Source organism: Nycticebus coucang, chromosome 16, assembly GCF_027406575.1.
Source record: "Nycticebus coucang isolate mNycCou1 chromosome 16, mNycCou1.pri, whole genome shotgun sequence".
Lineage (NCBI taxonomy): Eukaryota > Metazoa > Chordata > Mammalia > Primates > Lorisidae > Nycticebus > Nycticebus coucang.
Window position 1 is genome coordinate 4,677,310 of NC_069795.1, and position 13,170 is coordinate 4,690,479.

The window sequence follows — 13,170 nt, forward strand, 5'->3', positions numbered from 1 at the left end:
ATAGAAAGATGGAGACTTTACCTCTTTCATGTTTACATGGATGGAGCTGGAACATATTCATCTTAGCAAAGTATCTCAGGAATGGAAGAAAAAGTATCCAATGTACTCACTGCTACTGTGAAGCTAAATTATAGCTTTCACATGAAGGCTATAACCCAACTATAGCACAAGAATATGGGGAAAGGGCCAAGGAAGGGGAAGGGAGGGGGGAGGTTAGTGTGGAGGGAGGGTAATGGGTGGGGCCACACCTAAGGTGCATCTTAGGATGGGTACAGGTGAAACTTACTAAATGCAGAATACAAATGTCTACATACAATAACTAAGAAATTGCCATGAAGGCTACCTTGAACAGTTTGATGAGAATATTTCAGATTGTATATGAAACCAGCACAATGTACCCGTTGATTGCACTAATGTACACAGCTATGATTCAACAATAAAAAAAAACACAAACTTCATTTAAAACAGGACCAAGTAATTCCAACCACCCCATCTGTACCTCTGAGGCTCACGCCTATAATCCTAACACTGTGTATGCGGTGGGAGTGGGGTGTACCCCAGGAGCCCCGTTTGTCAGCCCTAGGACTGCCCTGCCTTCCTCCACCCCCCTAGCCCTCTCATGGTCACCTGTACGCCACATGCAGGGAGGATGCGGGGTGGGGTGGGTGGAGTCCACCACAACCCGAACGCCGCGGCCCCACCTTCCTCCCGGACTCGATCCCCACTCACGCATCAGGATTGATGGAGACCCTTGAATCTGCCCCCTCCAAGAGACTGCCTGAACTTTGACCGGAGCGGTTTGAACTCCTTAGCAGAAAATTTAATTCTACAGAAAGCGGTGGGCTCGCGGCCCCGAGTAGCAGTGGGCCTGCCGCTTTCTCAGCCCCTAGCGCGGAGCCCCCAGCAGACCTCTCAACCCCCGGCCCCTCCACCTTGCCACCTCCTAGCGGGAAAGCCATCGGTTAGAGGGCCGTTTCTGATGAGTCACCATGAGCATCGGCAGCTTGTTGGTAGGAGCTAGGCTCAAGTGTGGTCTGAGCTCGCGCATCTTGGTGCTCTTATTATTAGCGTTGCTGTTGCTGTTCTCACAAGCAGCCTAGAGAGTGTCCCTGCAGCGCCCCGCCCCGGAGCGCTTGTCTCCAAGATCAATCCCCCTCTCCAAGCTCCGCTCGCCCGGCTGGGATGCACCGGACCTGGGCAACACTCACCGGTCTCTACGCTGAGCCGAGGTGGAACCGTCGCTCTCTGCGGCTTTATGGGACGCAGGGCTCCGCCTCCAGCCTGGGGAAAAGGAAACTTACCAGTCCCGCGTAGGAGGGCGGCTCTGAGCGCAGAAACGAAACCTAACCTGCCCAGCGTCTGCGAGCACTCGGCAAGCGCAGCACCTGTCTTCAGGGGGCGCTCGTCGCAAATGCAGATTCTCGGGCCCCAGAAAATCGGATTCAGACCCGCTGAATCAGAAGCTCCTGGGCTGGGCCCGAAGCGAAGCTGCGGTTGCCCTCCGGAGGATTCCGGTGCGCTAACCGCTGTTCTACACCCCAGATCATCCACGCCTGGACTGTAGCCTTGAACCTCCACAGTCCCTTGACCCCCCATCTCTGGAACAGATGAATTGGCAATTGGAGTCCTCTGTTCCCACAATGGTCAGCTGGAATTGGTTCTCCCAGCAGGGATGCCCAGCCACTGGGTGCTAATGGCTGAGGTCCTTCTTGTCCCCAACCTCCACCCCCACCGTATGCACACTCCCCGCATCTTCCTGCTTTCCTGTTTTTCTTTGCTCTCCCCCGCCCCACTCCAAGGTTTCTTTGGAGTTTGGTTTATCTGATTTCTCCAGGATGGAAATCGGGGAGGGCGGGATGAGGTAAGGCAGATGCAAAGGTGGCCTCCCTGCAGAACTCCCATTCCTGTTACCTGACCAAGGGAGAAAAGGGTCTGGCCACAGGTCACTATTCAGCCAATATGCCGGGACAGGGATAGGCCTAACAAGCTTTATTTGTCAGAAGGCCAACTCCGAGTCCCTAAGTCCCCAAAGATTCCTGTAATTAGGAAGGGTCACTCCTAACCAGCCCCAAGGCCCAGTACCCACCCCAGCCTTAGGACCTGGAATCAGGGAAAACCTGGAGGGAACCAAATTTAGATCAGGTTAAGTAAGATTCAGTTGCCTCTCTGACAAATTCTGGATAGTAAGGCATACTTCTGACAGGGCTGTCACCATCATGAGGGCAAGGTAAGGAAGTCTTATCAAGTTGCATTTTCTCAGCATCTACCATGGAGCTTGGCACACCCTTAATTGCCCAGTTATGTATGAGCTGAATTCAATTAGATTGAAGTGCCCAGCGTCAAATGAAAAATGACAACGTTCAGAAATTTGGAAAGGTGAGCTTGGTAGGGAGGCTTAGGATTTTATTTTTATTTCTCACCAGCATCTCTGGGTCCCCCACTATGGCACAGCCTCGGTTGGTCCTGCCCTTCTTTGTGTTTTCCTAGTGGGCTGTTAAACCTAAAATAATCACAGAGATCAGAATTTAGTTTAAATGAGTTTATACAAGCTCAAAGTTTCACAATGGCCACCTGAAACATGGACTTCAGAACGTGGGGTCAAGTGGGGTCATGATATAGGCAGCACAGGGAGCAGAACAGCATTGCAGGGTTCTCCACTGTACAAGGCTGACACCTGCTCCACAGAGGTTTGAATGGTTACAGGTGGCTATTCTAGGGGGTTCCTTAACATTCCACTGTAACAAAATGACAGTCACAAGGCTTTCTCCCACAGGTGTCAAGAGAGGAATAGGCAGCCTGGTTAATATATAAGGTCTTATGAACTAAAATAAAATCTTAAACCTCCCAGCCTACTGAATGGATCTCCTCTTGGCCAAGGGGACTCCAGAAATTCCCTCAAGCTGAGCTGCTGGCCATGGAGGAAGGGAGGTCAGACCTGCCTCCCCATGCCTCCTCTCTTCCTGGAGATGTCCTTAGTATCTCATTGACAGGCTTAAGGCCATACACGGCAAAGCTTAAAGCATCCCCCACTTAACTAATTTATTAAACAAAATGTTACCAGATGAAGAAGGTCCAGCTGCTGGTCATTGTCCAGCCAATATGCAGAGACGGGGTTTAGGTTCAAACAAGCTTTATTTGTCAGAAGGCCAGTGATTCTGGAGAACAGCAAGAGTAGACTCTCGATTCTGTTCTGCCTCAGTTACAATTCTAATAACTTTCATAATAAACTATAAAGAAACCAACATAGAAAATTTTAACATTATCAGATAGGAAGTAACATCACAGTAGTCTCCATTCTAACAATGCAAAATGTTTACACAACAGCAAGGTGGTTTCACTTAGACAAAATATCTAAGGGAATCATCAGAGAAGACGTCCTCTCATCAAAGTGACTTTTAGCAATATCATAACACCTGTTTGTCTATGTGGGACTCCCTCCTCAGAGTCTCCTGAGACAAACATCCTCCCAAGTGCAGAGAAACTATAACTAGATAATCACAGGGGGTGTGGGAAGGCACAGGAGCTGAGCAGATGAGCTAGCTTCTCAGACTCCGTCTTGCAAGCCACTTTTTTGGCTTCAAGATTACTTGAGGTGGGTCTATGTCCGGTATATGTCCCAGGGATTGTCTCTGATTAACAGGCTTCCTTCTGTTAAAACATCCCAAGCTTTTAGACAAAGCTTTATTTCTTTTCTCTCTTTCTTTCTTTTTTTTTTTTTTGTAGAGACAGAGTCTCACTTTATCATCCTGGGTAGAGTGCCGTGGCGTCACACAGCTCACAGCAACCTCCAACTCCTGGGCTTAAGTGATTCTCTTGCCCCAACTTCCCGAGTAGCTGGGACTATAGGCGCCTGCCACAACGCCTGGTTATTTTTTTGTTGCAGTTTGGCTGGGGCTGGGTTTGAACCCACTGGCCTTGGTATATGGGGCCGGCATCCTACCCACTGAGACACAGGTGCCGCCCCAAAAGCTTTGTTTATTTAACCAATTACAAATCAACGAATCTTTAAACCCACCTATAACCTGGCTGTAATGCACTAATTTGAGATGTCCTGCCTTTTCAGGGCAAAATGATGTATATTTTCTGAGAAGGCCAGATTGACCCCATCTTGCACTCTCTCATCCGTCAACTTCCCCTTTCTCAAGACCTGTCCCTGGGCGTGTAGGCCTTGCAGAAATGGGAAGTGTTAAATAAACACATCCTGTGGAGGTAGGGCCCTTTAGCCCAGGATGCAGGCCCTTGTAAACCACCAACTGGTTGCCTTTGATGTTCATCGGACCCTCTGCCCTGTAGAACTAACTTTGCCTTTTGCTTCTGAAAACTGCTTTGCATTAGGAATTCTAATCCCCTCCCCAACTGAAAGAAGGGTATAAAAAACCCATGCCTCTGTAAAGCGGCTGAGAGTTTGAGGATATGAACCCATCTCCGTCGGCTAGCCAATAAAGGACCCCATACCTAATTTGAACTCAGTGTGCTGGCATTTTTCTCTATAGTTCCACTCGTGTTTGGGCACAACACATCCATGTACTGATTTATGACTTAGCATGTAATTCCTGTCTCCATGAAATGTATAAAACCAAATTGTAAGCCAACCAGGGTGAGACCAATCACTCAAGGCTTCTTGGGCATGGCGCTCTGAGCCATGGTCCTCAAACTTGGCTCAGAATAAAACCCTTTGAGTTTGGGTTCTTTTCTGTTGGCAATCCTAATACAAAAGGTCAGGTCATGGGCCATGAAGGAAAAACAGCCCCGCTCCTGAGTGAGTCCCCAGAGCCTAACTTGCCTTTTGCTCAATTAATTGATGGGTCTTGAATTATTGTTTTCTTTCACAGTACGGAAATACAACATCCACAGGAGAAGCATCACAGTGGCCAAACATTCCCACTGACCCTCAATCCCCAATGTGTGTGCAGTCCCAGGCACCCCAGGACTCTTTCCAGGTCTCTCTGGACCTTGTCCCCTCATGAATGACTCCAGCGCCACTAAGCACGGTGTGTGACAGCTTGGTGTATTTACTTCCCAGAAATGCTGCATGTCCTGGCCAGGGAGAGCTGAGCTGGTGTTAATGGAAAGCCGGTCCTGGCCAACCCTGTGGTGTGGACTCCCCATCTCAGAGCAGGGGTATTGCCTCAAAACCCTACAGGCAGCTGGCAGCCTGCTTACAAAGCTGCCAGGTGCTCTACTGAGGGAGAGACCATAGTTACAAACTGGGCAACATGGCTTCAAAGCACTGCCTGGCCCTGGCTCCAGTGCAGTATCCCCACCCCCGGCCCATGAACTTCCTCCAGCTCAGGGCTCTCCTGCTGGGCTCTGCTCTGGGCTGGGCACCTCCTCTTCCAGGCTGGTGGCCTGCTTCCCTGAGCAATCCCTGCTGGGCCGACAGGCCCCTCACTGCACCAGGGCCTTTTTACACTGCCTTGGCCTCTGCCTCCAGCTGAGCACCCGGGCAGCCGACAGCATCAGCTCCCCGCTGTATACGGTACACTGGGGATCGTGGCAGGTATGCGATTCGGTGTTTTGAGGAGGAATCGCTAGGGGAGGCTGGTCTGGCTCAGCAGGTGCAGTCCTCAGCTGGCCCTGAGCCATTCTCCCATCCCCATCGCGAATTTCCCAGCAGTCTCAGTTTAGGTTTCAATTTTATTTCTACTCCGTGATTCCTAGAAATGAAAGTGAAGCTGCGTGATGCTAAGTTCCGGAACCCAGGGAACTGGAGAAGAGGGGCTATTCTGGAAAGAGGGGACGGTCGCTAGGCGGAGGGACAGTACCGGGAAGAGGGGAGGTGCTGGGAAGAGAAAGGGGCGTCTCCAGGAGGAGGGGGCGGTCTCGGGAGGAAGGGGCGGTCCCGGGAGGAGGGGGAGGAACCAGGGGGAGGGGGTTGGTGGCGCCAGGAGGTGCCTGTTCCAGCATTGGCTTTTACTGGGAGCTTGTTAGAAGTGTAGGGTCTGGGGGCCATCTCAAGACCAGTTTCAAAACCTGCATTTTAAGGATATTTCCACGATGACCGTTTGCAGGGGAGCATGAGAAGGCTGGTATCTGGCCTTAAGGAGCTCGGCCTTATTGTTTGCTCGGGGCCCATCAAGGGAGCCCTGCCAGGAGGGGACGGATGCTGAAATCATGTTCTGCTGGTGGGGCCGTGGGGATCAGGTGCGCCCTAGCTTGGTGTACACATGGCCCCACCCACACTGGTGTCTGCAATACTGGTGGAAGTCCCTGGACTTTCCATACTCGTTTTCCCAGGGCTGGCTGTCCACTGGCATTCGCATAAAGAGAAGAAATATGTTGTGGTAATTGCTATTACATGAGGGGGATAAATTAAATAATTTTCCTCCCTTCCCTCCTGTCATCCTTTCTGCACAGACTTTTATGCTGGGTGCTTGGGAAATGCAAATACATAGGGGCAAAGCCAGTGCCCCAAAGAGACCTGTGGGGGCACCGTGAGAAACAAAGGAGCAAAGCACAGCGCTAGAGGCTTGTTCTGGGGGGCAGTTCCAGGGCCTTGATGGGGGGAGTGGGCCATGAGGAAAGCGTCAGGGAAGGACCCTGTGGTGAGGCAAATGGCCCACTTCAAAAGCTCGTTTTCAATTTCCTGATTCGGAGGAGAAAGGAGGAAAAGCATCGCACATTAACACCTTCCCTGACCCCTGTTTGTGTCACAGGTGTGAGGACAGCTGCGTCCCACAAGCTCAGCTTTGTGATACAGGTTTCTGTCCCCAGGTGTACTGTGTGCTCAACTCCCAGTACAGGCCTGGGGGTGCTCCCGTGAGCCTAGTGGGAGGTCATGGCTATGAGAGGAAAGCTCAGCTAAGGGCTAGGCTTTGGCTCCCAGGGCAGCCTTTCCAGAACAGCCTCTAACTGTGGCCACCTCTTCTATTCTCACTCCTTCCACCTGAAATGCAAGTGCCTTTAGGTGCCGACTCCTCTCATACTATAGCCCATGCAAAAAGGATTTGGGGCTGAGCCTCCAGGGTTCCTCTCCAGAGCCGCTGAGCAGGGAGGGAGATTTATAGGTAAGAATGCTATTTCAGGCAGTTCCCACTACCAAAGTGGGTGAGTATCCATGAAGTTTATCCTAAAGAAACTAGTTTGCCTACCAGTTTCTGGTAGGAGGGGCTGCAGGTCAGGGAACCAGGCAGCCTTTCCCCATTTTTTAAGCTTTGGAAATCCATGCTGATGGAACCTTATAAAAATGTAGTTTGAGGAGTGAGGACCCCTTGTCCCATACATCTTTTTCTGGTTTCCATCTCATGGTGACCCACGGGTGAAACCAGGTGAGACCAGCACCAGAACCACCCAGACTTCTCACAGAATCCAGAGAAAGAACACATCGATTCTATTTTAAGCCACTAAATGCTGGGGTGCTTATTACATAGCAATAGATAACTGCACCACCACCCCCCCGCCAAAATCCCTGTGTTTGGTGGACAGGAAACAGTAAATCAACCTCAGCTTTCCCATGTTTATTTGTCCTGTTTTAGGCCAGACCTGCTGACTTTCAAATTAGATATAAATCCTCCAAATGTTTGGTTATTTGGTCAAGTTTTGTGTTCAGAGCACATGTGCTTATTTTCTTATTAGCTGTTATGGATTAAATTATGTCCTATCCCCACCCTTCCCATTCATATGTTGCAGCCCTAACCCCCAAAGTGACTGCATTTGGAGACAGGTGCTTACTAAAAAGGGACTTGAGAGGTGAGGTACGGCCATAAGGGTAGGTTCCTAATCCAACTGGACTGGTGTCCTATACAAAGAAAAGAGAAAGGCTAACCAAAAACACGTGAGAAGGGGGCCGTCTGCAAGCCAAGGAGCGAGTCCTCAGGAGAGACAGAACCAGCAACAGCTTGATCTCAGACTTGCAGCCTTTGGAAATGTGAGAAAACAAGTTTCTGTCTTTTAAACCACTCAGGCTGCAGTATTTGTTACAGCAGTTCTCACAGAGTAATGCAGACTAGTACGTTAATATAGATGTGTGAGAGACTTCTATAAAGCGGTGCTCCTCAGGCTGTGCTTTTGACTTGAATGTTCTTCTCCAACTTCTTTTACACCAAGTGAAGAAGAATTTCATGTGTATCCTTCTTGTCTGTACCCCTGGCCAAAGTTGAGTGTTTTTGAGACATCCTTTCCATTTGAAAGTTGAGTTTAAAAACAAACAAGTAATAATATTTTTCCTATTTTTTTTATTAAGGAATCCATGCTCAGCATTAAGAACATACACGAAAGCCTAAAGGAAAACCTAAAATTACCCACAATCTTCCAATCTAGAGATGATCACCAGCGCGAGGCTCTGTATACTTTTATAAAAGGTTCTCCTTATCAAATTCCTCTTCAAGACCTTATAATGCAGCAGGGGCTCAGGGCCATCCAGAAACTCAAGGAGAAAACAATATCGCTCAGGCTTATTTCTGCAGGAAGCAGGTGCTGGGATTACAGGATTACAGCGAATGGTGGGCACAGGTCGCATGACTCGATGCAGCTGAAATCGACCAGTTAGGGGGCACTGAACTTAAGTGATAGCCTTAGGCATCTCCATCACTCCACCGCACTCATTTGTCCAGTGAGATATCATTTATGCATGGATAACTATGTACTAGGTGCTGTGCAAACTTCTGGAAGTAACAAAAGAAGAATATAATACAGACCTCCCCCCACCCCCGGCCAGGGTCTCATAATCTGATGGAGGGTAGCACAGCGAAGATAGACGCAGCCAGCTGCTGAGCCTGGCCTCAAAGCAGAACAACGTCCATCCTCCACCACCTCCCCTTACAATGAATGGATGTAGATGAATGAATACAGGTAAGAAAACAGCCGAAAGCATTGTGCCCCTTCAGTGGAACAATTTCATAGAGAATATACTGAGAACCTTCCTGGCCTGAGTGAGCCGCTGGATTCTCTCCTTCAGGAATCTTCTCTTGCTGGTGGTCTCACTCTGTTCTTGAATCAACAACGAATAGTTGTCTGTTTTGTGCAGCATGTGCATCATGGCTTTCTGCAACCAGTCACCATTCACTCGGAGTATAAAATACTGGATTATGATTGGGATCTGGTTTGCGAGTCGTTTGCTGGTTTCCTGGAAGAAGGAGTAAGCAGGGTTCACCGGAGGGGTCTGGGCCCAAGGCCTGGGTTGCAGAGAGAAGCCTGGATACACACATGGCTGCCTTGCCGAATCCTGGGGGTCTCCCTGCCCCTCATGCCGGTGGGATCAAACCCCTCAAAGGCTCCTGTCTGCCACCCCCTCTTTACTCTCAGACACCCATCGCAGGCTAGCAAGTACACCACCTCTGGGTGCCCTGAGAGCTCCCCTCCCCCTGGAGAGACCTGCTGGCCCCGGGCCCCTGACTCCCCTCTGGCAGTAGAGAGGGACTGCTTCACATCCTTGCCTCCTGCCCTGTCTTCACGGGGTGGCCAGTTTGTCTGGGGGCCAGCCCCAGCACTGGGTAACTCCACTCTCTTTTGCTTCAGAAAGGGCTCCAGGAGCTGGGCTTCTTTGTAGTTTAAAAGCTATTCCCCTTTCTATGGCATCCTGACACCTGCACATTGGAAAGGGGGGGTGGGGTGGTCAGAAACCACAAAGTTGATTGGGTGACAAAATCCAGGGAAAGGACATTTATTTCACTTGTGTCTTGTGGAGCTGGCAAGTTTGAGGCATGCTAAGAGCTAAGAGCCTGGGACCATGCAGGACAACTCCTTGCAGCCAGCAGCCTTAGCGTTCCTCGTGTTTTGCTGGGTTCAAATGACAGTGATTTTGTAATTCATGCACTGCATGTCCAATATAAAGGACTTTGCGGTCTGGATTAACTTTGAGTACCTGCTCTGCCACATTAAAACATTGATTTTAGACAAATTTATAAAAAATATCCTCATAGGGCTCCTGGAAAATGATAAATGAGACACTATATGAATCGTTTATTATAGCACAGAAGGGCTTACTGCATGGTAAGCCCCCCTTCTCCCCCTGGGAAGCCCAGCCTCCTCTCACTAATACCACCGCCCCTGTGCCCTGGACTCACCCTGAAGTATGTGTTCAGGTGGACAGCAATCTCGGTGATGCAGGAGACCTGGTCCTTTGGAACTGGAGGAGTCCACTGAATATTCTGAGTCCCCTTCGCCATTGGGTTAAAAATCTCTTCTCGGACTTTCTTCAGTAAAACGCTGTAAATCTGATCTTGACAATAAACCAGCTGCTCCATTTCGAACTGAAGGTGGATCATCTTTTCAGCGTTTTCTACCTCTTTGGCTTTTATGATTTCAATCTTGCTCTGGTTAGATGAGAAAGGCAAACTTGTTACTTTGTTCTCTTTCTCCTGGTGCTTGAACAGTTTAGGAAGCACTGTTATGTTTGAGGCCAGCATTAAAAATAATCCAATGTCAAGGCAGGCCTGACACTTCCATGGTGATTTCCAGAAGGTCCCACCTCACCTATCATCACCTCCCCTCGCCACCCCTGCCACGCTGCTAAACTGCTGCCTCTTCTCTCTCTCTCCGCCCCTCTCCCCCACCAGCTGCTTGCCCCCTTGCTCAGGCTTGGTCCACATTTTTCTGATGGTGCCAGTCACTCTGCTGACTCTCCTGTGCTTGAATCCAAGCCCTCAAGAATGACTCCAGCACCACTGAGCCCAGTGTGCGACAGCTTGGTGTATTTACTTCCCAGAAATCCTGAGACGCCTACATCATCCCTGCATTCAAGGGTTTTGTGGGAAAGATGGGGGTGACACAGCAGAGCAGTCTCGCTGCTGTGGGCCGGATGTATGTGTCCCCCAAATCCGTATGTTGAAATCCTCACCCCCAAGGTGATGGTTTTATGAGGTGGAGCCTTTGGAGGTGATTAGGTTATGAGGTACAGCCTCATGAAAGGGATTAGTGCCTTTTAAAGGAGTCCCCAGAGAGCTTGCTAGCTAGAAGAGAGTCCTCACCAGAACCCCATCGTGCTGGCACCCTGACCCCAGACTTTCAGCCTCTGGAACAATGAGAAATACATTTTTGTTGTTGATAAGCCACTCAGTCTACGGGGTACTTTGTGGTAGCAGCCTGAATTAACACAGTCACATTTTATCTTTGAGTTTCAAACAGACTTTCTTTTTTTTTTTGTAGAGACAGAGTCTCACATTATCGCCCTCGGTAGAGTGTCGTGGCGTCACACAGCTCACAGCAACCTCCAAATCCTTGAGCTTAGGCGATTCTCTTGACTCAGCCTCCCAAGTAGCCGGGACTACAGGTGCCCACCACAACGCCCGGCTATTTTTTTGTTGTTGTTGTTGCAGTTCGGCCGGGGCTGGGTTTGAACCCGCCACCCTCGGCATATGGGGCCGGTGCCCTACCCGCTGAGCCACAGGCGCCGCCCCAAACAGACTTTTTTTTTTTGTAGAGACAGAGTCTCACTTTATGGCCCTCGGTAGAGTGCCGTGGCGTCCCAAACAGACTTTTAAAAGGGAGAGGCTTTGAGCCAGAGAGAGGATGAGTTTCGCTGGTGAAATTTCACAGATGCTGGTTTCTCTTCCCCTATCTGGAGTGTGCGTGGCCAAGGTGAACAACAGGCCTTCCCACAGGTCTGACCCCTGAGAGCAGATGTGCGGCCTGTGCCTCATTCTTGAGATTTGTGACATGGAAAGGAAAAGACCAGCAGGCTCTGATGTGCTCAGGAGGAGCAGAGTAGCAACCGTGGGGTGAGTGTGTGGGTTGGAGCCCCTGGAGGTTCAGGGGCCGTTGCAAGGCTGTGTCTGTCTTGAGGGGGAGAGGGGAAGGCCCTCAGTGCATGCCAGAGTTCCCAAGGTCCCAGAGCAGCCAGGGCCAGCAGCAGAGGCGCTTCCTGCCCTGTAGGGCTGGATGAGAGCTCTGGGTAACCAACCCTGGGGCGGGGAGCCCTGAGAACCCAGGGAACCAATGCCAAGGCCTGGAAGGATGGAGGCCATCTGGGTGATAGAGAGCTGGGCATGTTACCCACCCCACAACGAGGTGCCCAGGATGCAGACAGTGCCCTTGAGGAAGTTGTCAGGAGTCAGAACTGAGATTTAATTTTTGCCAACTGGCAATAAGGATAAATGGAGAAACTAAGTTAAATTTTGAAAAAGTGACAGCAATTCTCCTCTTGTCTGCCTGAGTTGTGGGTGGAGATTTCAATCCCCCAGCCCAGGCTTGGGAAGAAGAGGACTGCCAGGGTGGGGGCTGCAACACCCCCTCCCTTGCCTTTCCCAAGAGGCGACTCAGGGCAGAGTTGCTAAGTGGAAACCCATACAATGGTGACAATATTTTTTAATCAAACTTATACAACTTTTGGAGTAGGACTAGCAGCCAATGCTTTCCTTTACTCTTGAAAAAGATTCAGACTATCGGCTAAACCCCGGTGGCAGCCCATGTCCCGCCAGCTGCGTGAGGTCCTGCAGGACAGACGGCCAGGCCACACGCCTTGTTTCCTTCCCCTGGGAGTCAAGACGACTCTGGAGCAGAAGACAAGTAGGTGCGCACTCCTGGGGGCACCAGCTCAGCTACACTGCCATGTGCAACACCAGCCTCGTAGTCCCAACCACAGTTAATATCCAACTTCTCTCAAAAGATAGACCCAGATAAAACAGCCACTAGCCAGGCAACCAGCAAGTGAGCTGGGCACTTACCTGGGCTTCTTGACAAAGGGTGGAAAATTCACTAAAATGTTTTTGGGCCATATCAATGAAAACTTGATGGACAATTTCTGATAAAACAAAAAGGAGGGAGGAGAAAACATTAATTAGTAAAATCAAGCAGGAAAAAAATCCATTAAAGACACCAGCAGCATTAATTGTTGATACACTGACCCCATTCTAGGGCTGAGCTCCCTAGACCTGCAGACCAGGAGAGGAGAGGGTGGGACGTGATCTGAGGAAGGCAGTTCCACCGTCAGCCACCCTGGGCAGGCCCTATCCATTTGTCATCCTGTCTTGGGTGTGTGTTCTCGCCACAGTTAGCACCTGACCATCCCTTATGTGGCTAACACTCATGTGCCCACTCCAGCCCCACCCGAAGACAGAAGAGCCCATCCTTCTGCCCTGCCCTTCACGTGTCTGAGGGACAGGCAGAGAGCCTTGACAGTGCTCAGGTGCAGCCTCCTCAAACTTAAATGTGCTTCACCCCCCCCCCCCCCCCCGGAGACCTGGGTCCTCATCCTGAAGGTCAGAAGTTGTAGTTCTATCCAGTGTAGAGTGG

At 50.2% G+C, this 13,170-nt stretch overlaps 2 protein-coding genes across 5 annotated transcripts in view; both read right to left on the bottom strand.

Annotated features, from left to right (window-relative positions):
- The window catches only part of MX1 (MX dynamin like GTPase 1), a 30,278-nt gene extending 29,002 nt beyond the window's left edge, over nt 1-1,276 (bottom strand). The window contains exon 1 of the mRNA XM_053564822.1: nt 1,209-1,276. The gene's annotated coding sequence lies outside the window, so the exon portion shown is untranslated. The remainder of the gene's footprint in view (nt 1-1,208) is intronic.
- A 6,883-nt stretch (nt 1,277-8,159) lies between these two features.
- MX2 (MX dynamin like GTPase 2) overlaps nt 8,160-13,170 on the bottom strand; it is a 28,267-nt gene continuing 23,256 nt past the window's right edge. For all 4 annotated transcript variants that reach the window (XM_053564824.1, XM_053564825.1, XM_053564826.1 and 1 more), the window contains exons 12-14: nt 12,603-12,679; nt 10,005-10,253; nt 8,160-9,064 (exon numbers count right to left, since the gene is read on the bottom strand). In XM_053564824.1, coding sequence (XP_053420799.1) covers nt 8,822-9,064; nt 10,005-10,253; nt 12,603-12,679 — 569 coding nt within the window. In that variant the 3' untranslated portion in view covers nt 8,160-8,821. The remainder of the gene's footprint in view (nt 9,065-10,004; nt 10,254-12,602; nt 12,680-13,170) is intronic.